The sequence below is a fragment of the Anguilla anguilla genome, chromosome 12, assembly GCF_013347855.1.
Source record: "Anguilla anguilla isolate fAngAng1 chromosome 12, fAngAng1.pri, whole genome shotgun sequence".
Classification (NCBI taxonomy): Eukaryota; Metazoa; Chordata; class Actinopteri; order Anguilliformes; family Anguillidae; genus Anguilla; species Anguilla anguilla.
Genome location: NC_049212.1, coordinates 11,108,687 through 11,135,877, shown reverse-complemented (window position 1 = coordinate 11,135,877; position 27,191 = coordinate 11,108,687). Strand labels below are relative to the sequence as shown.

The window sequence follows — 27,191 nt, the reverse complement described above, 5'->3', positions numbered from 1 at the left end:
CAGGCCTTGAAATAATGCTGATTATCGCAATCGTGGCTTATTAGAAAAGGGCACTGACCTAACACTGGTGTTCATTTAATCCATGCCATTTAAACACAACCAACCGTGACGCGGTCTCATTATGCCAAACAATTCGTGCAATTTCAATTACAGCAAGGCTTCATCAAATGGGAGTAATGTGGTTCGTTATTTATAAGTCAGGATTTATCTTGCATCATGGGAATAGCTCAATGTAACTGTAGCCATGATATACACGGTTATGCAATCTTGTACAATTCTGAGCCACAAGTCTGGTGATGACATCAAGGCCTTTTCCCTCAAACTTGAATTTGAGGTAAGAAAAAAAAAAAAAAGATATATACGTATACAATTAAAGGTTGATTTCTCTTCGATATAACACAAGTAATTTTGTGGAACTTACCACATTGTATTTGCGTATTGTGAATACTAGCAACATCAGATGTCCCTGCTGATCGTTACCAGCATCACCATTCCTCCCAGTTCACTCCATTTCATTTTTGAAACCTCAGCAAAATTAATTGTTTTAAAACATAAAGTAACTATGACAGATAACAGGTTGATAAGAGAGCAATAAAGGGGCTGCCCTTCTGGCAGAAACCCACCCTTCCTGGCCACAAAACAACAGGACACAAGCAGGAGAAAATACTTATTTATGGCCATCCATAACCATTGCTGTACAACGTAGCATGTACAGCAGGTTAAATCTACCAACATGGCGATGACCCTCAGTCCAAATGCACCCGAGCACCTATGGAAGAGGCTGCTCCACGTCGTCCAGCACTGTTACAGAAGCCAATGGCTACGCGGGTCAAAGGTCACTCAGCCCTCGGAATCCATGATGAAGGTCTCGAAGTCCGGGTTCAGGTCTGACACCAGGGCGTCCACGAAGTCCTCCAGGGAGGGGCTCTTCTGCAGCATGCCTGCGTGCACAGAGAGGAGAGATGAGCGCTCGCCGCGATGGCCTCTCCGCGTCCTGGCGCCGGTCCGCGCTACTGCGCTAACGCTCTCCAACGTTATTTACTGCCTGCAGAGCAGAGCGCGCTTAGCGTGGCGATCGGACTCCTGGCCCGGAAGACTGCAGCGCATGCTGCTTTTCTTTGTGTCTCAGCACTTAAGCACTTGATTGACTGAGAGAGTCCATGCACCAAGGCCTAAACTGGCTGCTGTTTGAAAGGAAGTTTGTACTGTGAAAAACTACAGATGAATATTCATGGTGTTTTTGTGTAGGTTTATGTAGCTATCTCTATTGTGTCTGTAATCTTCAGTGTTGCAAGTACACACTTTGGGTATAATGTCTGTAATATTCAGTGTTGTTAGTACACACTGTAGCTATACTGTCTGTTGTGTGTCTGTAATATTCAATGTTGTTAGTACACACTGCAGCTGTAGTGTCTGTTGTGTGTCTGTAATATTCAGTGTTGTTAGTACACACTGTAGCTGTAGTGTCTGTTGTGTGTCGGTAATATTCTGTGTTGTTAGTACGTGCTGCAGCTGTTGTGTCTGTAATATTCAGTGTTGTTAGTACACACTGTTGCTATAGTGTCAGTGTCTGTAATAATCAGTGTTGTTAATACACACTGTAGCTATAGTCTGTTGTGTCTGTAATATTCAGTGTTGTTAGTACATACTTTAGCTATAGTCTGTTGTGCCAAATATTCAGTGTTGTTAGTACACACTGTAGCTGTAGTGTCTGTTGTGTGTCTGTAATATTCAGTGTTGTTAGTACACGCTGTAGCTGTTGTGTCTGTAATATTCAGTGTTGCTAGTACACACTGTAGATACAGTGGCTGGTCGGTGACTCCTGTGCTGGGCTCATGGTGACTCAGTGCACTTCACTCCTGCTTTGAAGTTTGCTGATTTCCCCTTGTATGGCTGCCAGTGTAAACAAGCTCTCCCCTTTCCCCTAAACAAGAGCCCACCAGGGCTCAGAGGCGCGCACACACACACACACACACACACACACACATGCATACGCGCGCACGCACACACACAAACACCACAACTAACACTCGGGATCTAAGTACAAGCACTTATCCATGATATGAAATTTATTTGGAAACAACCTGAATATAAATGGTAAAGTCAGCAAATGCGCATAAAACAAATGGCATAACACTGAATCGCTCGCTTCTCCAATCTCCTGCTGCCCCGGCAACTGAAAAAGGGGCAGAGACACAGCCTTTTTGGGGGGCCAGGATGTGGTTCAGCGGCTCAGGTTACGTCCGGGCGGGACTCTCCTCTCATCAGTCACACACTGGCCAACAGCCTTTTTTTGGGAAGGGCCTTTGAAGTTCCCTGCTCTGCTCTAACACAGAGGTCGGGCTCCAGCCATCCCACTGGAAGCATGTGCTGGGACAGGAAGTGACACAATGCCAAGCCCTGAGAATATTCCCACACAGAATAGTGCTGTACAAAAACATCTGATTGGTCGATCGATGAACTGATTGGCTGCCAATGTGTCACTCTGTCTCCCCTTGCAAATCTTGCAACACATTCGCCTGGAGGTTCACTGCTCTGCAGAATCCCGCTTCCTCAGAGTGACAGGCTGAGCAAAGATTTTAAAAGATCTTGTGACAGAAAGCAAAATAAAGAAGAGACGTGTTATTTCACTGAGCCACAAAGTTCATATGGTGGGGTCAACCGCATGGAACAGACACCTCTTATCAGTATGTATTTTGCGAACACTTGTACCTTGAGGCAGCTGTAGCTACCATTCAAATTACGCCATAAAATCCACGACAGACAGCTGCCATTCCAACGCTGAAATCTGCAAAGACGTGAAAACCAGGAGCACCGTCATGCAGTTAAACCGTCCCAGTGCTGACTGGATGAGAGGCACAGAACCAAAACAAAACGAAAAAAACCTGGATGCTGATAATGCGCTAAGGCCGCTAAGACGAGTGCTGAAGGCAAAGGTCAAAGGTCAAGGGTCGAGTCACGTTCCTCACTGCTCCTGGCGGGCGCTGGAAGTTGCCCCGACCTTCATCAGCAGACGGGACGGAACACCCGAGGAACACGGGGCCCCCGAAGGCCGGGGCCGGCGCTAGGGGAAATTTACAACCCGCCGGCGAACCTCCCGCCAAAAAAAAAACGAGCAGGTGTCCGCAAACAGCTGCGCGCACGCTAACTTCTCCCCTGAAAGGACTCTAACGAGGACTCCCGCTCGTTACATTTTTATGGGTCTCTCACATCAAGCTAAGAACATGCATGGGCTAGCGCACCTTCTCCTCCTGGCCCTGTAATCCTCAGCCGAAGTGCACTGTGATTTACTACGCAGCCTAAAGACAACCGCGGGAGAGGGCCAATGGATTAGCTTCGCCACAGAGCCGCTGCGCAAGGCTGCTCCTCACGCTGCCTTCCCCTTTCTTTGCACGCTGTTTCCACGGTTGCAGGCAGAAATACATACATGCCTGTCTGAGGCTACAGTGCTTGCTCTGTGTGAGGCACAAACACATCCACACATGCATGTGTGCACACACGGGCACACACACACACAAAGACCATTGTTCTCCTAGCATCTACTGAAAGGAAGCCAAGTCCATATGTCAAAGTCACTCTGGCATGAAAATAAACTGAACCACCTGTACACTCAGTTCTCCGCAAGGTGCCAATTTGATTTGGACAAAGGCAGAACCGTCCATAAATATTATTTCAAAGGAAGTCTTTGTTCTTTCCTCTTCCAAAGGAATAATACGTTTAAATTCTTGGTCACCCTGAAGTCCGTCTGTGATCCGGGAAAGGGGGGATAAACCTAACAGCGGTCTCTGTGTATTTTTATGACAGTTGCTGAAAAGCAAGTAAAATCTTGTTGAATATAATGGGGAACCCAAAAATGCAATGGTGCCACATGTAAGAACTGCCAAAGCAAAGGCTGAACTAGAAGAAAACATCTCAATTAGCCTTCACCTTTAAGTAGGAAACGCCACGTGTCTCAAGTTCAGCAGTGTTTTTTAAAACAAAGGATATTCACCAAGACGTCTTTTATCGTGGCTGGGATGGAGGAACTGTCCGCTGTTATTCAGTAACAGTTTGTTACTCGATTTATTTATCTACTTACTGAAAAAGTGATTGACAGATCTCAGCCTGCTTTAATATTGAACGGTGATAGTTAACTCATGTGAGTTTTACAATGACCTGCGATTGTTTTACAGTTCACTGTCGTATCGAGTGAAGGATGGACCAGACCATTTCTCTCTTCGTTGATGACCTCTCAACCTCTTGTTTCTATCAAACTGAATACTGGCTGTTCAGGTCTGCATTTCTGCATTTTTGGAAAACCACTTTATAATAATGGCAGAAAAAGACCTTTGTGAAAACCTTTGGCCACTAGCGGAGGGAAAGTTTATTTATTGAAGGGGTGGTGGAAGATGAGCTTAATTAAAGTGATAGCCATCGGAGGTCCTAACAGCCCAGAGTTTAGGCTAATTACAGCTCTAGGGAACAAAAACTCCACATAACTGCCTCAAGAGTGCAAGCTGCTCTCTATTGGCCTCTCAGTCCACTCAAACTGCCCTTTTAAAATAAATCTTTTGTTTGTTTTTCCTCCGTCGCATTCGCCACACCTTAGGGTTTATGTGCTCGAGACCGCAAAGGATTCTGGGACTTATGGAGCTTCCTTCACTCCCAAACCAAAGCGCTCGTGCAAATAATTTGTTTTTGAGCCACACATTTTGCACCGTATGGTCTTCATAAAATTGTAAACAAAAACGATTTCAGGGTAGGTCAGTGAAAGTAACACTGACCTACCTTTACAAGTCCCTTTATTTCTGTTTCTTTCTTTGTCATTTCCAAAAATCGGTTATTTCTATCACAGTTGCTTCTCGTTTAACATCATCGGGAAATACTTGTCGGGTAGCTGACAGGTCATAGCAAGAGCTCAGCGCTGCAGCACTTTGCTGTCCCTGTCCTCTCTTCCATCCAGGGTGCCAGTGCACTTAGACATTTTATTTATAATTAATTTATCAGACATGCCAGAGCTGCTGTCTGTGCCCTGTTACAGCCCAAGTAAAAAATGGCTGTGTTCAATCTGAGTAGTTCAGTTGTGAAAATCTATATTATATTCTTTACAACTGAACACTAAAAATGATCGTAGTGCTGGGAGACGGACTAACTGAACACTAAAAATGATCGTAGTGCTGGGAGACGCACTAACTGAACACTAAAAATTACCGTAGTGCTGGGAGATGCACTAACTGAACACTAAAAATGACTGTAGTGCTGGGAGATGCATGTAGCCAAGGGCTGCACCCTAACATTGTGCGGAAGGTGTGGCCTCTATTGATGGAGAAAGCGCTATTGCGCCCTTGAACAGTGAACTTTATGGCTGAAACAAAAAGAAGTTAATATTCTGTAAACAGACACAGGGGAGGCTGTCTTCCACGCTGCTAACTCTAATTCCTTCCCGCTCACATACTGCAGCGTCCGCAAGCACATCATTACCAACGCAAGGAGTTACCCCATAAACCGTTACCCCCATAAACCTTTATCTGCAACCTATTAATGGTGATTCATGTTTAATGACGCTGACAGTCTTATGTCAAGAATAAAAGCCCTGCTAACCTGTAGACATGCGGGCTCTGGGGGGCAGTCATAACATGGAAGCTGGTTTTAATTCAGTGTTATCATGGTGCCAGGGGGAGGGGGGGGTAGCGGTCATTAAGAGGATCAGGGTCAGTTACCTGGGAAACGACCCAGCTGCAGCCATAAAGAGCTCTGACCCCCACCTCAGGAACAGAACCTTATCTGTTCCTTATGCCCCTCTTTTCTACAGTGAGCGGGAAACTTTGGGGAAATCTGGCCCATAACTCGCTAATTCTTTGCTATATTAATTCCAATATACTCTACAATAAATATTAATGGTAACTCATGCATATTGTATCGTCCTGGTGATAAAGGAGAAGTATAGATTCACATACAATCTCTCAGTAAAACATTTTTTTTTCCCTCTTGCACTTGACACAGTTCAGTCAATAAGGTGGCAGATGACTTGAAGCTTTAAGAGCTTGCAGGTGTCCGACACACACGCATCTGCATCTGCTAGGTATGTCAGCAGATGAACCGTTTCCATTAAAGAGCTGATAAAAACTCTAATAAACGACAGGGATGATGTATGCAATCGCCAATTATGCGTCGCCCTACCAGACAACCAACCACAGCCAGGCACTTGTTCCCTGCACTTGGACCGGTACTTCTCTCTAGGCTTTTCGTCACACTTGTTCCTGGTTATGGTTATACACTTTGTTGTACGTCGCTCTGGATAAGAGCGTCTGCCAAATGCCTGTAATGTAATGTAATGTTACACCCGTGGCGGTTGTGGAAGTTACACAAGGCATCTAAAATAATAGGAGGATCAGGTCTCTTACGCAGCAAACTGCTGCAAGAAACACGAGTGCACTCACTGGGGCTGCAGCAGCAGGCTTCCAGCACACCTGCTCCGTTCGCACATAAAGTCCCCAGGCTGCAGCTTTCTTACTTTGAGAAACCAAGATGGCAGCCACACCATGAGTTTAAAAAAAATGGTTTCAGGGCAGGTGACATTTGAAAACCACTGGAAACTAAAGAAATAAAAAATGGCCGCCAAATAACTTTCCCAGCGTCAAATTTTTCCCTCAGCCTCTCTCTTTCGGAACATAAGCCAGCGCCCTCCATTCAGAGGTCCTGACAGTGAGAACCATTCTGCCGTCTGACAAAAGCACCCCGCCTGTCCTCCAAGCTAAATTCTTCAGCTGAGGCGTAACAGGCTCTGCCCGCATTCTGCGCAGTAACGTTTGAAACCCTTTTTCGTATCTGGGCTGCAGGGCCCAAACTGACACGGGATACGGGGGGACCGGGTCGCCCATGAGAAGAGCGGTCTGAGACTCGAGAAAATCACCACCGATCCAGTTCCACCAGAAAAAAAAAACCAAAACAAAAGCAAACGTTTGAAAAAGACAGTGTAACTGAATCTCCCCCCTGCTTGGAGTGGTGGAGACGCAGCCTCATCCGATATTATATTCACGGCCAAATAATAATGAAAACATTTGCTGCCCTTGCCATGGGGAAGACTTTCATAGATTCTTAGATTCTTTCTAAGAATAGTTTGGATTCTTTCCCACACGAAGCTTTAAGCTTTATTTTAAATTACTGTCACCTACACCTTAAATGTTACTTCACCCACATCTGTTATCTTCCTCACTATATTGAAGAAATGTACGTAAAAATGTTGTGTGTGCAACTGGATATGTTCTGAAGCCACTCTTGTAGCGCAGCCTGGCTGAAATGTAGAATCCTACACACACACACACACACACACACACACAAAAGAAATACTACTACTACTACAGACATCTGGGAAATGCAGCCACCCGAGGGAGGCGCTGAAAATGTTTTATTTTACCTTGAACCATGAGCAGCGGCTCCACCCCGCCACCATGGGCCAGCATCTCCCGCCTGTAACGCTCCCCCATGTCCCTGCAGAGGGAGGACAGGGAGTATTACACACATGCACACACATACTCACACACGCACATACACGTGCACACACACATGCATGCATGCACACACACAGCGCACATATACGCACATCTGAGGTGTCCACGTTAGAAACCCATTGCATGGTTCTGAAGCGCAAAAATGCTCCTGTAGATCTCGAGAATTTTCAGAGTGCCATGTTACCAACTACTGTGTAAAAGCAAAAAAAAAAAGGGTTTTTTTTGTTCCAGACCTGGCCAAAAAATAGCCAATAAATTAAAATAAAATGGTCGTTTCTTTTAAATTCATCATTAATCTTCCAAATCTTACTGGTGTCTAACAGGCTACTTTAAAGAAAGTATTTGACTGAGATTTCACTGAATAAAATGTAGCGCTGTTGTAGATTTGTGGTGATACTGCAAGGAAGGGTTAAGACAAGAGGTACCGGCTGAGCATGTGTGTGTGTTACATTCAACGCCCTGTTCCGCCTCAGCGCGACGTGACTTCACACCACCCCAGAGAACGGTGTTACAATGCACACCCGTCTACACCTGACTCAGGGATATATTTTTCACTTAATTGGCAATGTTTGCTTTTTGTATTTAAGGGAGGTGCATTTTTGAATGTGGAATCTTGCATGTTTTTAAAGGGAAGTGCACCTACGACATTTTTTAAATTACCTACACAAAAACCCTAACCCCAACAGCTGCCACGATTCCTAAAATAGCCTGTGAATTTTATTCCTTTTTTTTTTTGGACGAGCCACAACTTAGAAAATGTGAAATATTTTATTATTTCAGCCAAACATATATGCATCTGCAAGCAAACAGACAACGAGAGAAACCTCCTTCGCTCGTACAGTATGTCATAGGGACAGTGCAGGGTGTAGTGCTGCACAGTGGGAATGTGGCGTGAGGCTGTGCTCGCTCCGGTCAGCTCTCACCTGTTAAAGGGGTCTTGGACGAAACACTGCTTCCACACCATGGAGGCCACTGCTCTGGACATGAGGTAAGAGTAGTACTTGGCCCCGTAGCCAATCAGGTGGCTGAACCGCAGCTGCCACGCCTGCAAGTGCAAGGACAGGAAATAACCAAGAAATTGAATCTCACTGTGAGGCGATGCGTCATTGGCTACACTTTCTCAGGAAGTTACTACACAAAAAACAGACTTATGGGTGTGCGTGTCCCACTCTGTGTATGTGATGAAGGAGGTGTGTATTTATGTGTGTGTACATGCGTGTGAGTGTTTAAAGTGTATGAATGCCAGTATGGGTCTGTGATTTTGTGTGCATGAGTACGGTAGAAATATATGTTTATATGTATGAGCATATGTTTATATGTATGAGGTACATTTGACAGTGAGGCAGAGAGAGCAGTCAGGTTTGTGGGTGAAAGTTGGGGGAAGGGGGAGCAGGGTACAGTAAGATTCTTAGTGATCATAAAAAAGTCAAACTGCTGTTTTGAGAGGTAAATCTCCTCAAAAACACTGCTGAAGGAGAAGGACGTGTAGAGGCAGCTTTCTGTGGTTAGGGCACTCCAGGAAGGGGAGTGGGGTGGGGGTGGGGGTGGGGGGCCACAGCACACACACTCTACATGCGCAGACACACACACACACAGATTTCACATACATACATGCACACACTCACACACAATCCTGTGAAAAATTATGAAGTGGCATTAGAAGACATACTGTAGAATCACATATAATAGGAAAAGGAAAATTCACATATAATAGGAAACAGAATAATTATTTTGTTAAAAATACATGACAGGGATTTTATTCTCCCACTGATCAGCTGAACTCACTGAAGGAAACATAAGAGGCCTTAGAAGCTTTTCCCATTTGAAAGGTCTGACCTTCAGACCGCAGACTTCAGACAGAGTTTTGGGCAGCTCCTGAGGGCGTTTACCCTGCACCTGTCCCGTCATTATTCACTCAGGAGAGTTCACCTGACTGGGGGACAGAGTGTGCCTGTAGAACACTGCGTCGCCCACAGAAAGAGAAATCTCATTCCAATCTCAATCCTTCCTTTTTTTCTAGACCTATCACCAACTCTTAATTTTTTTTTGATTAGTACAAAGTGTGGAAATCCCTGTATGGCAAAAAAAAAGACTGAGAGAAGCAGAGCTTTCATTTTCTGTGCACTGCCTAAAGGGACCGTATGCATTGCGGAACAAAGCGCACACTTTCCATTAACATCATCTTCAGATCTCTCTCACACAAAAAGCGCTCGCATCTACAAAGGCAATAGGCTCTGTGATTAAAGAAAATCTGCAGACTGAGGGAAATTCAGCTGGCAAGGATTCAAGCCAAGAGGTTAAAAACGAATTCCTCACTGCGAACCAAAGTGATTTTTAAAAAAAGGAGAAAACGCTTGTCGCAAACGTCCAGAAGGCCACCTCCAACGCTAGTGACCCAAACGCAGAGCATTCCGGAAACACTGGTTGAATCAGTCAAAATGAGCGGGGGAAATCAACGAGCTTCACTTTAAAATGCGTCCTACAGACGTCCCAACAGCGTAACAGAACCAGGTGAATCCTGTGGCCATTAGCCTGGGGTACTGTGATACTGTGCAGTTTAAACGCCAGGCTGGCAGGGGGACCTGGCTCGAGGGGGGGGGGGGGGGGCGGATGAGAAAGAACTGCTTGTTTAAACAGGCACTGAGGAAGCTCTCGGGTCAGGGCCAGGGGCCCCGAAGACAGGGCCTCGAAACGAAGCCTTTAAGCTGCGAGGTGTCCGCACGATCTGCCACATCTGCCTCTTAACGACTTTCCCCAGGATAAACACCTCTCCCCGCGGACGCAGAATCTGACTCGCGAAACGTAAACAGCGAAGGCCCCCGCGGGGATCTGCTGAGCGCTCGGCGGCCATCGCGAGGAGGGCGTCCGTCTGCATGCCTGTCAAACAAAGCGCAGCCGCTCAGATTGGCTGAAGGTCAAGAGGTCAGCCTGCATGAGACTGAAGCAGCGCTAACACGGTCAGCAGGCCCAGGTGCACTCACCTTGCCCCCCCCTTCCCCCCCAGGACTGCTGTTTACATGCTGAACATACAGGTTTACAAGATTTAACTTGTGTAAACTAATGCAATATGGGGGCCCTCTGAACTCACTTCAATCAAGAATCTCTTCAGTCGACAGGAAATAACTGTACTGCTGTTCTGATATGCTACCGTGTTCTATATATGCAAACACACACACACACGCACACACCGTTCTCTAAAGAGGAAAACCAATACAAACAGACATTTGTCTTCATCCAGTGCATATAAACACTTCAGACACTTCAGTAGCACGTTAGACGAAAGGGCTGGTGTGTTTTCACGCGGTCTGGTTTAGCTGCTGGAGCACGGTGTGTGGCCACTGCGTACGCGGGGAGTCCTCGTCACACAGGAGTAAACCTGGAAGAGGCGTGGCCAAAACTCTGGCGCTTTTGGAGGTTTTCCAAATAATGTCAAGAGCTGGAGGACTTCCGTATGGTCCCCGTGCTCCACAGGCTGTGGGGTGTTCCTACCACCGATACCCCAAGGCTATAAAGCGCTGGGCTTGGCTAGTATAAGGGGCGGCAGTGTAGCATAATGGGTGAAGGAGCTGGTCTTGTAACCTAATTGTCCCGGTGACAATTCAATTCAATTCCCCAGCAGAACACTGTCGTTGTACCCTTGAGCAAGGCACTTAACCTGCATTGCTTCAGCATATATCCAGCTCTATAATTGGATACAACCTAAATGCTGTGTAAAAGATGTGTGAGTCGCCCTGGATAAGAGCGTCTGCTAAATATCTGTAATGTAAAGCCCAAACTGACGGCACAGCACCAGAGGAGGATCATTTATAATCCAGCCAATAATCAGCCAATCATATGCTGCATTTCTCACTTCGCTAGAGTTGCACGGGCAGGAGTTCATGATTAGGAGTGGTGGAAATACAGACGGTTTTGCTGAATGAAAAAAACACGATCATGTAATACACACAAACAACTGTCCAATCTTTATATGTGAACAAATGCTTTTTTAAGGCACATAATCCTCAGATCAACTGAGTGCGCATATTTTGCCAGATTAATCATTACGTGTTTTTAGACGGCAGTGAAAACACGAGCCATCTGTATCTGCAGAAAGAGCATGTTTAATAGCTGAAGCAACATGCATTAAACAGGAAGTAGTACGCATTAAACAGGAAGTAAAAGCCATGCGGTTATTTATGTTCCTCTGGGGCACGTCTGGTTGGAAAGGATGGGGTAATAAAACGGTAACCGCCCTCCGCATTTAAAAACTCAAGAGCCAGATAACTGCAGCTGGGATGTGATGGTTTATGAAGACCAATCCACATAAAATACAGCTGCACTTTATATTCATCACTCCCTCCAGACCATACACTCACTGTCTCACTCGGCTCTCCCTCTCTGAGAGAGACACACACACAAACACATTCATATACTCATACTCACACACACATTCATATACTCATACACACACACACACACTCAAACACACACTCATATACACACACATACACATATACACACACACTAATACACACACACGCACACACACACACACTCACATGCTCTCACACACACACATACATTCATATACGCACACACGCACGCACACACTCACATGCTCTCACACACACATACATACACACACACACACACGCACATATGCTCATACACATACAAACACACACACACACACACACACACACACACACACACACACACACACATACATACACTCACACTCAAACGCACACAGAGCTGTATTAAAGCTGAGCAGTACAACTCGAGAGAAGAAGCTTCAAAAAACATTTCCCCAGGGAGGTGTCATTCAAAGACTCCCTCTCGCATTCCCCCCCCCTACACACACACACACACCCACACCCCCACACCCCCACACAAAAGAGCATAAGTTTTAATCCCTTAAACGTTGCTGCGCCTCTGCAGGAGACGTGAGGCCGCGGAGCCCAGAGAGAGCCGGAACGCAGACGCGCAGACGCTCCCGTCCTCCGCTCAGACCGACACACCGCGTGGGAGGGAGGAGGATCAGGAGAAGAATGCTCCGCAATCATTCATTAACTTTAAAAAGCTGACAGGGAGCTCATCATTTTAGCTTTATAGACCCACAGCTCTGACTTAAAAAGAACCAAAAGCAAAGACGGGAAAGAAGAAAGGACATTTTAGGATGAAGCACATCTAAGCTTTTTAAGACTTCTTTTTTATGTGGATCTAGACTCCCCTCCCCCACCCCAAATTGGGAAGACTTTCCCTTATTATTTTTTTTTTTTAACTCATTACAGTTTCAACCGAAGTATCTAGAATTAATGGGCTAATACATGCCTGCATATGCATTTCCTGCCAAACTCACATTTGGCATCAGACATGCTTGCAGACATTTCCCACAGTAGACTGTAACGGTTTCCTTTTAGCCTCTGTCTGTGCAGCCTTTTAAAAGGTTTCTGTGGCGCTCGTTCCATTTTCGTTTGCGGATCGATACTCGCCAGACAGGACGGATCATCGAGGCCAAACGACCCGTGATTCCGCGCCGCGTCTGAGTGCCGCTAACCCCGCCCATAAAACGCGGCATTAGCGCGACTCGCGCCGCTTAATGGAGTCTGTGACTACACAGAGCTCCCCGCGCGGCTCACAGACCAGCCAACAGAGAAGGGGCCACAGGCAGAGAAGGGGGCCTGATAGAGAAGGGGCCACAGGCAGGGAGGGTGCCATTGTGGGGCTCTCTCTGGCTGCCCTGCACACTGCACCACAGGTCCCCCAAATTTCTCTCACTTTTAAAGGGAAGCAAAAGACGCTGCAGTCTCCAGAATGATGAGAATCTGTTCCTCTGGACGGCAAGGAATGGGACAGTCAGCTATTGGGATGTCCTGCTTGGGGCTACCCAAATTTACACTCAGGTCCCGCACAGAACTCTGGCACTCACCGTGTTGGGAACATACGGCAGGCCGTAGAACTCACGCTGCACCCCTTTCAGAATGTCCGTGGTGGAGCAGGCCAGAGGGCGGCTGTGGTACATCTGGTCCAGGGCAGAATAGAACACCTGCAGATACATTTAAAAATAAAACCCCCAATATTATCCTTTCCCACCATCTTGGGAACAATGACACGGTCTGTTCTGTGGAAACAATGACATGAACCGAGCCAGAACGAATTTAAGAAAAAACCACCACACAGTGAAACCACTTCAGCTTTTCCCTCATTTTCTCTGCAGACATAACTATGTGATTACATTAGCAGATATGCTACAGGTTTAAAACAGAAACACGTATTACACGAGACTCATGGGTAATTGAAAAACAGCACATTCTTAAATCTCTGTGAAGACATGACTGCACAATTATGATAACTGCTCTAAATGGAGACGCTTAAAGTGAGCTCTTCACCAGCTTTAGAACTGTAGCAGCCTCCTAAGTCCCCCAAACTGTCCCATCATGCAGTTTTCCAAAGGATTGAATGACACCATCCACACTGTGCCTGAGCGTGCTGCTCTTCTCTCTGGAGGCAACAGTAGCCAGTGCGGGGTGTGACAGACAGCTGGGAGAAAACATGCAGACAGGAAGTGGATAAACACCTGGAGCTGTGTGTCCGCTGCTCCGCAAACCTTCTTGGACTCAGACAGACGAGCGACCATGCGCTCAGGCAGGGGCTGCAACGAAGGAGAGAAACGTACAGCCGTGACCCCACCATTACATTCCTGTCCGCCAGCCCTCCACCCAAACCACTACATTCCTGCCCACCAGCCCTCCACCCAAACCACTACATTCCTGCCCACCTGCCCTCCACCCAAACCACTACATTCCTGCCCACCTGCCCTCCATCTGAACCATTACATTCCTGCCCACCAGCCCTCCACCCAAACCACTACATTACTGCCCACCAGCCCTCCACCCAAACCACTACATTACTGCCCACCAGCCCTCCACCCAAACCACTACATTCCTGCCCACCTGCCCTCCACCCAAACCACTACATTCCTGCCCACCTGCCCTCCATCCAAACCATTACATTCCTGCCCACCTGCCCTCCACCCAAACCACTACATTCCTGCCCACCTGCCCTCCACCCAAACCACTACATTCCTGCCCACCTGCCCTCCATCCGAACCATTACATTACTGCCCACCAGCCCTCCACCTGAATCATTACATTCCAGCCCAGGCCCAGCAATCTCCATTCTAGATCTCCCTGAGAAAATCAGATTCAGCCTTAACTACACTTTTGACTAACTATCATCTGAGGCTAGGTGACCATTTCTATTCTCATTTGAATATTTTGTGAATAAAATTGCTTGATTGACAACTGCTCTGTCAACTCAAAAACAGTATTACAAAAAAAAAGTGAATTTGCACTTCGAGATTACCCAAGCCACTGGCACTTTGATTAACACTAATGACAAGACTTTCTTTAGATGCAGCCAGGGACGCTTACAAGCTCGCAAACAAACACAGGTATGGAAAGAGCCAAGCAAGAGGCGAAAGTGTACCTGTCCCGTCTGATAATGGCACGCAAACTGGCTGACCACGCGGAAGTCGGTGGCGAAGTACTCCATGAGAATCGAGGGGACCTCGGCAAAATCCGTGGCACATCGAGTTCCTGAGAAAATGCAAAGAAAAAATAATGTAAAAAGTTGAGCTGCGGTGCCGTTTCTCTCTCTCACACCAGGAGCTCTCTCACTCCTGAGATATAATATTACACATGGAGCTGAGCCTTTATGTGTAATTACTTGATCCTCTAAATTCTCCGTCCACCGGTGAAAAGACTTACATTTACTTTTCAGGGGCTTGACATCCACCCAATAATTGCCCGGGAGGGTTTATATATAAATCAGGGATTAATTCAGGCTTTCCAACGACGGGTCCCCTGTACAGGATTAGAGAAACCCCTTTGTGCTCGGAGTCCTCATGCCAGTCTGTCATCACAGCCGCGGGCCGTTCGGCCCTAAAACACCCGGGGTTCGCAGGCGGGTCACGTGCCCCTGGCAGTGTGTGGCCCCCCCCGTCATCACTCTGGGTCCCTGTCAGTCACAGGACGACCCGCGCGCGCGAGGCTGTTTTACAAGTGCACTGTATTTTTTCTTTTATAGTAGGACCTCAACTGATGGACTGGCAGCTTAAGTAAAGAGGGTGTAAAATCAGAAGTGCAATGTGCATTTACACCATATGGAGCTCGTGGCTATTGAGGCTGAAGACCATGAGGATGGGAAGGTCAACAGCATTTGATGTAAAGAAGATACTGAGCAAAGTTTGCAATGTGTGGCCTGAGATAGTTGCTCAGTGAAATGGAGATGTGTCACTCAGGAAGGTCAGGGACAGGGATTGGAGGAGCGCTGGGGGGGGGGGGGGTGCTTACCCGTCACATGCTGGTAGCGGGTCCGGCCCAGCATGGAGTGCATGGCGTGGCCCATCTCGTGGAAGAGGTTCTCCATCATGCTGGGGGTCAGCAGGGTGGGCGTGGCCTTGGAGGGGTGGGGCAGGCTGAGCATGATCACCACCACGGGCAGCTGGTACTCGCCGCTCTCCGTCAGACGACCCCCGCGGATGGTGAAGTGGCAGTCCTGGGAAAAGGAGGCGGGACTTGATTTCCTAACCCTGACCTTGCTCCGCCTCCGACGGGTCGATGACCATAAATAGACAGGAGCGCAGCAAACACAATTTTGATCGTGCATCATTGCAAGCACGCACCATTTCGTTCTCTAATTTAAAAAAAAACTTATCAGTCTGTTTTGTCAAAAAAAAAAACCCATATTTGTTCATTTTTACAATATTCTCTTGGTTGATAGAAAGAGCACCTTTGCTCAGTTGACTGGGTCACCTGCACCCTGAAACTAACGTCCTGCCAGAGCAGCTCCACGACCTGCCGAACCCGCGTCCCCACAGAGCCAAAGCGGTGATGTCACAGACGCGCTTTAAGCGGCATCGCCACGCGTGCCCATGCGCGGCGCGTGACGTTCGGCGTAGCTCGCTGAACCGCACCTGCTGGGGTTTGCTCGGCCGGTGGAAGAAGTCGCAGTAGATGTATCCCAGCAGCCCCTCCTCCTCGTGCACCACGGCCTGGGCAGGAAGAACAGAGGTCACCGTGACGACCGCGACCACACGGCACCAGCCCGTGGCCTTCTCCCGAGGTTAGGTGAGGGCAGGGCTCCAGTCCTCTTTCAAAAACCGCTTTCTGCTGGAAGCGCCATTATTGGACCAGCAAGCGGCATTCTGTTGCCCAAACTCAATTCAAATCAATGTCCCCGTGGCCCTCTCAGGGGATACTGTGCAGGGGGAGGTGCTTTCTTTTTGCATGGGTTGAATACTTGAATCTATGAGGTCATTAACATTTGCGTGCCAAGTATCACAAAGAGGCTTTGCCAAAATACAGGCCAAAGCCCAGTTGGGCTCTGTGATTCAGCTATGTTAGCAGCCTTCAGTTCAGTGATTTGAATATAACCCTATAAGCAATGAGTGTTCTGCCAAAAAACGATTACCTTACGTAAACCAGGTAATTCCCGTGAGAAAAGACTCAGAGAATCAGAATAAAAAGTCAAAATAATCACAATAAATCCACATTATGAGCATGTACGGATAACACGCGTCCCTTAATAATCCACATAGCACCTGCATTTTAACTGCATTTGAATTTCAGACTTCTCTTTGTAAAACACTGCATTTTTTTTGGGAGACATCTCACCAGCTTCCGGACGTCCTCGCTCCAGACCTCCCCCGGCCGGGGCTGCTGGGCCTGGAAGGAGACCCCCAGCAGCTGCGTGAACAGGCCGTTCAGCCCCTCCATGCAGGCCCCCAGCGACAGGTAGGGACTGTACAGGCTGGGCTCGATGTTGTACCTGCAGAAACAGCCACAGCTCAGAATCGGACTTCATTACTGACGCCTGTAAAGATCTGCAGGATGACTGTGTGGGCTCAGGAGCACAGCAGAACACACGATTTACCGCCCTTTACCCTCGAGTGCGAGAGGATGTCCCCCAACAGCCGAACAACTCCCTCCCATCATCTCCCCTTTAACAGTGTTATCCTGCCTTTTCAGCTGCATTTCACTCAAACTTTAATTTAGAATTTTATTTCACTTCATAATAAATTTTATTGCTTTTTGTTTGTCTGATGTGCGGTGCGTTCATGTGCTTGTTTAGTTTGAACATTCAGTCTGTTTCTGGAATATTACAAAGCCTGTTCTTTCAATCTCTGTTTAAAAAACCTGGAGCTGCAACAGCATAAATATATATATATATTAAAATAATTTATTTCAACAAAATACTCTTAGCGCTCTCAGCTGTCCAACATCAATTAATTTTTTTTACACACAATCAAATTCAGATGGTCATCCCAACATCAACAGCTTATTAATATAAAATGATTACGACTGAATCATATTCTCCTCCATGAATTCCTTCAGTTACAGAAGTAATTTTAAGAGTCTGACTAGTTTAATAACCTTAATTACAATAAAGAGAAGTGCTCATACTTAATATGGAACATGCGGAGGTGACTTCCAATACAGTGATCGATCTCAGACCCTGTAGCAAAAAAAAAAGACCTGGGTTTGGTGGAAAGAGAAAAAAGTTCTACTTCGCTAAATGCTAAAAACGCTGTTCAGATTTCCCGTTTCCCAACAATTTCTTCTGATTTCACTGGTAGATAACTTCAGTAGAGTTCTGTGCACATCTCCAGCCGGCCTGTGGGTCCCTCTGTGCTGGTTTCTCCTTCGGAAGCTTCCGGAATCAGCCCAAACAGTGGGTAGCAGGGACGACGAGCACGGCTTTGATCACTGGTCAAGCCGTTGACTGTACAGAGAGACAGTACCTCAGGAATCCTACCTCCCAAAAATTTAAACAAATGCCGGAGAGTTTCTGAAACTCACTTTCCAAACAGTCTCTTGGCTCTGACTGTTTTGGCATCCCAGAATGCAACGGCCATAGTCATGTTCTAGAATCCCGCGAGCCAGACACGGCCAAAACCTTAATTTCATCACTACATACTGATCCATCGGTTGACTCGACAACAGGCAATCTGAGGTCATTTCAAACCAAAAGCATTTATATCTATACAGACTTAAGCGTGTTGCAGTGTTTTAGTCATTACAGCAACAACAGCAGACATGAGATGGACAAATAGATACAGCAGCAGTAAATACCATCTCATCTAAAAGAGAGAGACGATAGAGGGAGATGAATCCCACCATTACAATGAGGGGATTGTTCTCTCTCAGTACACTCCCAGACTGGCACAACATGTCTGCACAGCTAATAACCTTCTCAGAGTCCACCCCAGAACACACCACTCCCAAACCCCTTCAGCTGGCGTCCTTTAGGGGGCAGCTTTGAGCCACAGAGCCCCGGCAGTGCGGAGGGGGAGTTAAGGAACCGACCTGGAGGCCAACAAGCAGAGAGAGACACAGCTATTACAGCCAGGAGAGAAGCTCTCAGGCCGGGCGTGCTGCTCTGAACAGCCAGTTGCAAATGGGAATAAGGGCTAAAATGCACCGCAACCTGCCCTGGGTGGGTTCGTCTGCCAAGACACTTAAACAGACCTGCAGTACAGGCTGTAAAGCACACCGTGAAAGAACACCACCACTCCCAAAACTTCATTTTACGAGTTTTCCGCCCTGACTGTATTTGACTGCATTCCATCCATCATAAATCAGAAGGACAGGCACCACATGTTAGGCCAGAGGAGTGCGTTTAATAGTCAGGAATCAGACGGAACACAGCGACTACATGGGCAAACATTCGCACAGAGATGGCATGAATGCGGAGAGGGTGTGGCCACAGGGTTGGCATGGCAATAGCCACATGCTTCATGGCGCCTGTTGGTGGTACAAACTGACTTCATGGCTCAGATATGACAGAGCCAACACCCCCTCGCGACAAATCGTGTGTCGCTTAAGATGGCTTCCTAGTGGCTGCTGGATGGTAAGATGGCTTCTCACAGGCTGCTGGATGGTAAGATGGCTTCCCAGTGGCTGCTGGATGGTAAGATGGCTTCCCAGTGGCTGCTGGATGGTAAGACAGCTTCCCAGTGCCTGCTGGATGGTAAGATGGCTTCTCACAGGCTGCTGGATGGTAAGATGGCTTCCCAGTGCCTGCTGGATGGTAAGATGGCTTCCCAGTGCCTGCTGGATGGTAAGATGGCTTCCCAGTGGCTGCTGGATGGTAAGACAGCTTCCCAGTGGCTGCTGGATGGTAAGATGGCTTCCTAGTGGCTGCTGGATGGTAAGATGGCTTCTCACAGGCTGCTGGATGGTAAGATGGCTTCCCAGTGGCTGCTGGATGGTAAGATGGCTTCCCAGTGGCTGCTGGATGGTAAGACAGCTTCCCAGTGCCTGCTGGATGGTAAGATGGCTTCTCACTGGTTGCTGGATGGTAAGATGGCTTCTCACTGGCTGCTGGATGGTAAGATGGCTTCTCACTGGCTGCTGGATGGTAAGATGACTTCTCACTGGCTGCTGGATGGTAAGATGACATCTCACTGGCTGCTGGATGGCTCACTAGGTTAAGGCACCTCACTGTGGTGCATGGAAGAACCTCCTGCCAAGCCAGCACTGACAGTGGCCGGGTAGCCAAGCTAATGTATAGCTTAGCTAGTTCCTTCTCTTAGTCCGCTAGCTCGTCATAGTGCTGTATTAGCCATGTCAAGTTATTCTGTGCTAACAGAGTGTGATATTGCCGGACTACTGTGTTTTTCATTATCCGTAGAATGCGTTTCTTTTTCTAAACTGGGACGGGTCATAATGGAGTGGGGGGCTCCATGTGAACAGTCATGATTAATACAGCAGCCAAAGCCACGTGCATCATAGAGAAAGCACAACTGAAAAATAGCTCTTCTTAACTTCACTTTACATTTATTATCATGTTCAGAAACACAGTCACATATATAATAGGTTTTCTGAAAGGTGCCCCTTTCTGCTCTCAAGTGTTTGCGAGGTGGAAGAAAAGAAACAAAATTAACTGTTTTTTAAAATTAGCTCTAAATGGTTCAGGAATGTTATGTTGTAGCAGGAACGCAAGAACAGAAATGTTAAAATTCACATTCTGCTCGGAACAAACAGATTATTTTTAAATTCCGTTTTCAAGCCCTGTTAACAACCATGCCAATGGTGACAAAAAAGCATTCAGTTTTCATAGCATACCATTATGCTCGACTAGTAAATAAAAACAGCAGCATGAGCTTACATACAGAGTTTTTTTTAACACGTTTTTTATTCTGTTACATGTGATGTTAATAGGTTTGTCGCTCGCACCTCTGAAACAAACAGCATGGGAATGACTTCCTCATTCTTTCTTTGTGTTTACATAAAGTGTGTTTTTCAAAGAGGAATAAATTATATTTTAATGTTCAGAATGATCAGAACAGGCTAGCTAGATAGCTTTCATTCTGCTTCTCCTTCTGTTAATTGTAACGTTAATGAGCTTGTTTTACTTTGCTAGTTGAGCATAACGGTACACTATAAAAACTGGAAGCTTAGTACCATTATTGTCAATCACTGTAAACAGCTGGTGTAAGCGTTGCTGTGATACTATTTGTGAACTTCTGGATTGGCAGCAGACCCCTACCCAATCTTCCCCGACGTCACAGAGCTAAAAATAGACTCGACAAAATCACAGCACGCCTTCCAGCCCCATTGGGCTCGAGAGCACTAGCGTATGTCACAGAAAAGCAGAATACATGGCAACACCACGAGGAGCTCACCAGCAGGTACCAACTACCAAATCCAAATATACCCACTGTCAGTGCTGATTAATGCACAAAACCTGTACTCAGCTATAAATATATATCTATCTACCTATATATATATACATATACATACACACATATATATGGAATGTATCTGGGGAATGTGAGAAGATCACACAAATCTCCCCCTAACAAAAAATAAATTCAAAAAAGCATGTTTGCGGTTTTGTGGTTTAGTCACATTTTTTGGGGGATTTTTATTCCGTTTTTATTACTCGTTGAGTTATGAGAACCTACAGGACATAATACCGGATAAAATCCTTCCACACAAGTACAAAAACTGCTGACACACTCACCGTTCAGCGCGTATAACCCCACTTAAGTATGGGTGGTCCCACGGCATCAGCTCCTACAAAAGAAGCCCACCATAATCAGCTGTATGTGGCTATAGAGCCATTACTCATAGCACAATATTCCTGGCAACAGTACAGAAGGGCTAACGCTAACCTGCTACACTGAGAACCAGCGCTCAGAGCCTTCTTCCTCATCCCTCTGAGTTATTTTAAATGTCTACTGCAGACCTTAAAAACAAAGATTTGTAGCAGTCTCATCTGCGAATGTACAACGTGAAATTTTTGTCTGTGGTTTTGGAATGAAAATGACCATTTTCAAGAAAAGTCTCCCTCAAACACAATACTTACAGCATTTCCAGGATTCAATTTTGTCTTCATTTCCTTCATCATCGCAAAGTCCTTGGCTGTTCTGTGTGATAAGAATAAAGATTTTGCAGTAAAAAAAAAGGATTTTGTACAAATGTTGTTCATTAACTGCAGGCTTGTTTAACTGCTTGTAGCGACATCAAATTTTGGACACTGAACAAGCCAAATGGAATAATTCACACAGGATTCACTACAGGAACAACTTTATATTGATCAATTTATTCCTGCCATTAGGACAGATAACCAAAATTTGTCACATTCTCATGCATGATAATTCCACCTTTTATAATGCATTCAACCTCAATGTGAAAATGATACAGCTTTTTAATTACACATAAATAAAATAAAAGTTTTACTTGCAATAAGAAAATATGCATTTTTCCAGTTCTTAATGTCTATTTACAGTGGCTGTTTTCTGTGTCACCGATACATAAACCTGCCATGAGCTACTCATTCCAGACCAGCTAAAACTACCATTTACAATCAACACAGGTCAAGAGTAAATCAGAGCATAGGACTTGTGTACATAGCAATACAAATTAATTACATGTCATTCTAAACTATATTTAAAGCTGTCAAAACATTTAACGTTTCCTTCTAAAACTTTGTGAGAAAAGGCTCTTACACAGATAACTGACACTGCTCCCACTTTGCGATTAAATAGTTGAATTTTGACTGGACGTGCACTTAGACCAGGGCGCAAGCTCTGTTCTGAGGGAGACTGCCTTACCTCTCAGAGAGCTTTTCTGTCAGAAGTGTGAGGAACTGCATTACATTTTCTGTAAAAAATAAAAAAGTATTTAAAAAAAAAAAATATGGCCACATCCGCAATGAATCATACATTCCGTTCAACATTTTTCACAATCTAAACCAGGGATCTCAAACTCAAATCCTGGAGGGCCGCTGAGTCTGCTGGTTTTTGATGTGTTCCTGCACTTAATTGCTTAGTTTAAGTCATTGATTGCCTAAAGCGTCTGCACACCTTGTTCCCAAGGCCATGATTGGCTGCTGATTGAAAGGAAATCATGACAACCAGCAGAGACTGCGGCCCTCTGGGACTGGAGTTTGAGACCCCTGATCTAAACGGTCAGTGCCATTTTAAAGGAATTCACGGTGAATCAGGACGAGGCACAGAGCTGCTGGAATGAGGGAAGAAGTTGCCAACCGCCAAGAGCACAGTCAACCCAGACTTGCCCCTCTCTCAGGCCCGGGTCACACTACAGGTAAATACGGTTGCTGCTCACACTTACGGTTGTGCTCATACTAAATACGGTCAAGTTCACACTAAGCACCATTGTGAAGGAGAGCAACGACTAGTAGTAACCAGTCCTGTTTGAAACAGGGAGTGACTAGTGAAGTTGACACTTGTTTCTGTGCAGAAGAGCTTGGCTGCGTGAGAATGGACAGAAATGGGAGTTGAAAAATGGTAGCAGATGTGATAAATAATACATTTGACAAATAATAAAGAGAATACAGTGTACACTGTACTCCAGAATTAATTGAGGATTCCAGGGCAGAGCATTCTGCTGTACAAAGCTGTACGCAGTACACTGCAAGCTTCTGAATAACGGCATCATCAAAGATAAATGAACATAAATGAAATCAGGAGGGTTGGGATGTTTGGGTCAGAGATTGCATTACCTGGGGTTTTCATCATTGTACCCTTCAAGGCCCTGTGTGCGTAGGACCGATAGCCCACCAGCTGGGCCAGCTCGTGCCTGCAGGCCAAGAGCTCCTCCAGGCACTGCATCAGGTCGGCGTTGGGGTAGAGAAAAATCTTATATGCAACTTCCCGAACCTCAAAAAGATGGGGGGAGAGAAAACAAACACGTCAATCTGCTGGCTGGATTCAGTCATATTAACTTCAGTGCTCTGGCCTGGCAATACAATTCAACAACATTACGAAGCAACGTCACGTTCAATTAGACAGTATACTTGTATTACTTTAGCGCCATCTGGTGGCACTCCAGAATGCCCCTGCAGGCTAGAGAGCACTAACAGAAACCTCTCAAGTTAACTAAAATAAGTTAATCACAATACAGAAAAAAATTAATTCATTCACACTGTATATATTAATATAGTGTATTTAACAGCGCAATGTCATTATAATGTATACAATTATTTGTATGCAGTACAACAACAACAGTCATACCAAGTCATCCGGACACTCCGCGTGCAGGCCGCCAATCTGAAGGAAACTGCCCTCTGTGGTGAAATGTTGGCGGATGCGCTCAGGAATAGCCTTCTTCTCAATCTTGTTCGGGAGATGAGAGCCAATGAGAAACTCGTTATTCAGATCCAGGAGATTGACATTCAGACTGACGGCCTTTTTCCGCTGCGTGGAAAGAATAAAAACAAAAACATTCATGGATCTAAAGCACACTTAAGAGTACCAGCACTCCTCTTTATTTAGCTGTCAGATCACAGACTGCACATCACTTATCAGATCAGATATACTGTACACTCACGCACACAAGCAAGGACAATGAACACACTGCTCAGGTAATCATCTGTAAAGCTCTGATAAGCAAAGACCAATAATTTTTAAAAAGATACATTTTGTTCCATCCATCATTTTAATTTCTTCTATTAATAACAATGTTAACACAAGCAGTTATGTCCGTTTTTTTCAATCACTGGATACTTTTCAGGTCAAAGTCGCCTCTATTAACACGTCAAGTATTTAAAACTGATAAATAATGCCTTTAAGAGCAAGGGCTAGACAAATAGCTCAAACACTGACAACGCTGACTAGGGCAAGTATCATTTACAGAAGTGATCACTTGAAACTCCTCGTATTCAATCACACAATTTAATCATTAAGTCAAGGAAGGCTAACTCACGACACAAAAACAGGTAGCTAAATGATGCAATTATGCACCCACCTTTTCCTTGTCCAGGTGAATTCCGCTGATCTCAAAATCAAACATAAAAAGCTCTGCCACTCTCCTAGAAGGAAATGTAATTCAAATTCAATTCAATCCAAAAATGAAATCATCTGTTCAAAATAGACACACATAGTAGAGTACTTATAAGATACTGTCAACAAGCACTTACATACAGTATATGTAAATGTTCAGCTATATGATCTTGTGTGCAAGAAAAGTAGGTACTACGTTCAATACTACAAGTAAACAACTTGTGGCACAAATAATGTGACAGTGAATGGCTTTCTGGTCCCAAGAATGTTAATGTTTTAGGCATAAATCTTAATTAAAGTTGTGACATGCATTTGTAGAAAGTTTTGAACATTTTATGAGATTCAAATATATTCAGCAAAATACCCTGAGAATGAAAAAAAAGCTGAAGTCCATTCAATATAATTAAAGTCAGCATACCTTGTCTCTGGGTCTAGAGTAGCCAAAACATCTTTGTTATCCAACAAATTCTTCAGACTGTTGCACAGGTCAACGTTCGTGTTCAACCTGTGAGACAGATTTTTTAATTTTTTTATCAAACAACAAAGCTAGCACAGTGTGCAATTAAGCAATGCTTCCAGGTTCAACATTACCCTTACTTTTCAACCACTGTGCCAATTTTCACACAGGTCTTCTCTGCAGCGTCTCGGTATGCTGGATCCGGGTGAGCCGCTTTAACGAAATCGGCCTGTGTGGAAACAAAACGAACAGAAAGCTAAGTACGTGCGGGCTGTGCATACTATTCTCGGCACTGTGTGTAGCGAGTCTGAGGCGTATGGTGAGGTTGTCTTTATTTATTACCAGATCGGCCACTTTGCAGAGATTGTCAGACAGTTGGTCGAACGTTTGCACGGTCAGCGGTCCTGGGGCATTGCTGCAGGCTCGCTCCACGAGCCGCTCGGTTTCCCGCAAGGCGTGCTCCTGCGCGACCTCAAATCCTGCTGGCGAGGTGAGCTCCGGGACCCCAAACAATCCCTGTAGAAGTTAAATTGTCACCAATTCAAACATATCAATGGTTTAGTTAATGCATCTTAATCAACATGTTACGGTAGGCTAGAGTTTGCGAACTTACTAGGTAGGGCAAAATTAGCAAAAGTGTACACCCATTATGTAGAAGTTCAACTATAACTTACTTAATAAGACTATCAGCACACAACTACTAAAGAATGATTCAAAGATTTTATCCAAATTAATTAAAATTTTCTGAAAGTATTCTGATATGTCAATTCCAGAACATTCGTCTCAGTACATATCTCAGTTTGCCTACAAGACCTCTCAAGCTGGATGACAAATCAACAACTAAAGCTCAATTTAAATAAAACTGAGATACCGTATAGCATAACACTTGCTTATTATTAATGAGCCTCTGTGCGTTCTTGGTGACACTGCATCTCCACTAATGTACTTCCCTCAGATGCATCACATTCGCACACGCCAGATTTTGCGTTAATTAACAGAACAAAATAGGAAGATATCTCATTAATATCACATTTAATCTACTGGGTACTTAGCTAAAGCCGTTGACCTCACGGGCAGCTATCTTACTCAAGAGTAGCCTACAACAGAATTAATCTTTTCGTCAACAAGCACAAGCACAGTGAACAAGAAGCTTCTTTCGATGACCTGAATTCATGCAAGTCTTGTTCACTTGACGTCCCTACCAAACTGAACAATCAAATACAACTACTTACAACATTTTTCTCACGTATGTCGATCCTTTTGTGTTGTCTTACGTTGAAAGCAGCTCCCACTGGCGACCAGGACGTCGTGACATGTCTGTAAATGTCTCGTACACTCCTGAGGTCGACAATATTCAGCAAACGCTTACTCGTCAACATGGTTTTCCAATCATGCAGGTATTTCAGCGATTGATTTCTGGTTTGTTCGTAGTTAAGCTTTCGCTGTCATGCAAATACACTGTTCAACAAACCACATCATGCATAGTATTTCGCTATGGTTGTTAGCCAACAAGCTACAAGTTTATTTTGAGGCAAATTTAAGATGTATTGCCTGGTAGGAATTCACTGTGGGTAACAACTTGGCTAAGCTATCTTGCGTGAGGGACAGGGTGGGTCTACTTAATCACAATCTTGAGTGAGTTTAATGGAACTGCTCTAACAGTAATAAAACCATGCGGTCAGTGATCAGCATGGTACAAAAACTAACCATAAACAAGGGCATTTCTTTTCTAAATCGGAGTTTCGAGCATTTCCCGGCTCGCAAATTCATCACCAGCAGTAAAAGTTCCTGAACGTTTATATGACAATACATACATTTTAAATAACATTTAAGCCCTGTAAATTCATTACTTGATATCAACTAGAAAATGTTTCGCAAATATAAACTCTTCAACCAGATTCCACGAAAGTGCAGACGAGTTTAAAAAAAACCACTTCGATGTGAGGTC

At 45.3% G+C, this 27,191-nt stretch overlaps 1 protein-coding gene across 1 annotated transcript; it reads right to left on the bottom strand.

Annotated features, from left to right (window-relative positions):
- Positions 1-654: 654 nt before the first annotated feature.
- LOC118210434 (mitochondrial intermediate peptidase-like) lies at positions 655-27,191 on the bottom strand. Its single transcript, XM_035386622.1, has 19 exons — positions 26,476-27,191; positions 25,586-25,759; positions 25,384-25,472; positions 25,205-25,291; positions 24,752-24,815; positions 24,019-24,201; positions 23,508-23,664; positions 22,597-22,645; positions 21,849-21,909; positions 21,504-21,556; positions 17,150-17,303; positions 16,450-16,527; positions 15,827-16,031; positions 14,961-15,070; positions 14,050-14,124; positions 13,402-13,518; positions 8,414-8,535; positions 7,397-7,470; positions 655-941 (listed from the first exon to the last, which is right to left on the bottom strand). Exons 1-19 carry the CDS (start codon positions 26,620-26,622, stop codon positions 841-843), a joined length of 2,100 nt encoding a protein of 699 aa, XP_035242513.1. The 5' UTR covers positions 26,623-27,191; the 3' UTR covers positions 655-840.

Excerpts from the sequence above, each read along its gene's own strand:
- LOC118210434 (XM_035386622.1), bottom strand. The coding sequence starts at position 26,622 with ATGTTGACGAGTAAGCGTTTGCTGAATATTGTCGACCTCAGGAGTGTA. Across the intron at positions 25,292-25,383 it reads ATTGGCACAGTGGTTGAAAA|GTTGAACACGAACGTTGACC; the intron begins GTAAGGGTAATG and ends TCTGTCTCACAG. Across the intron at positions 17,304-21,503 it reads GGGGTTATACGCGCTGAACG|GTACAACATCGAGCCCAGCC; the intron begins GTGAGTGTGTCA and ends CTGTTTCTGCAG.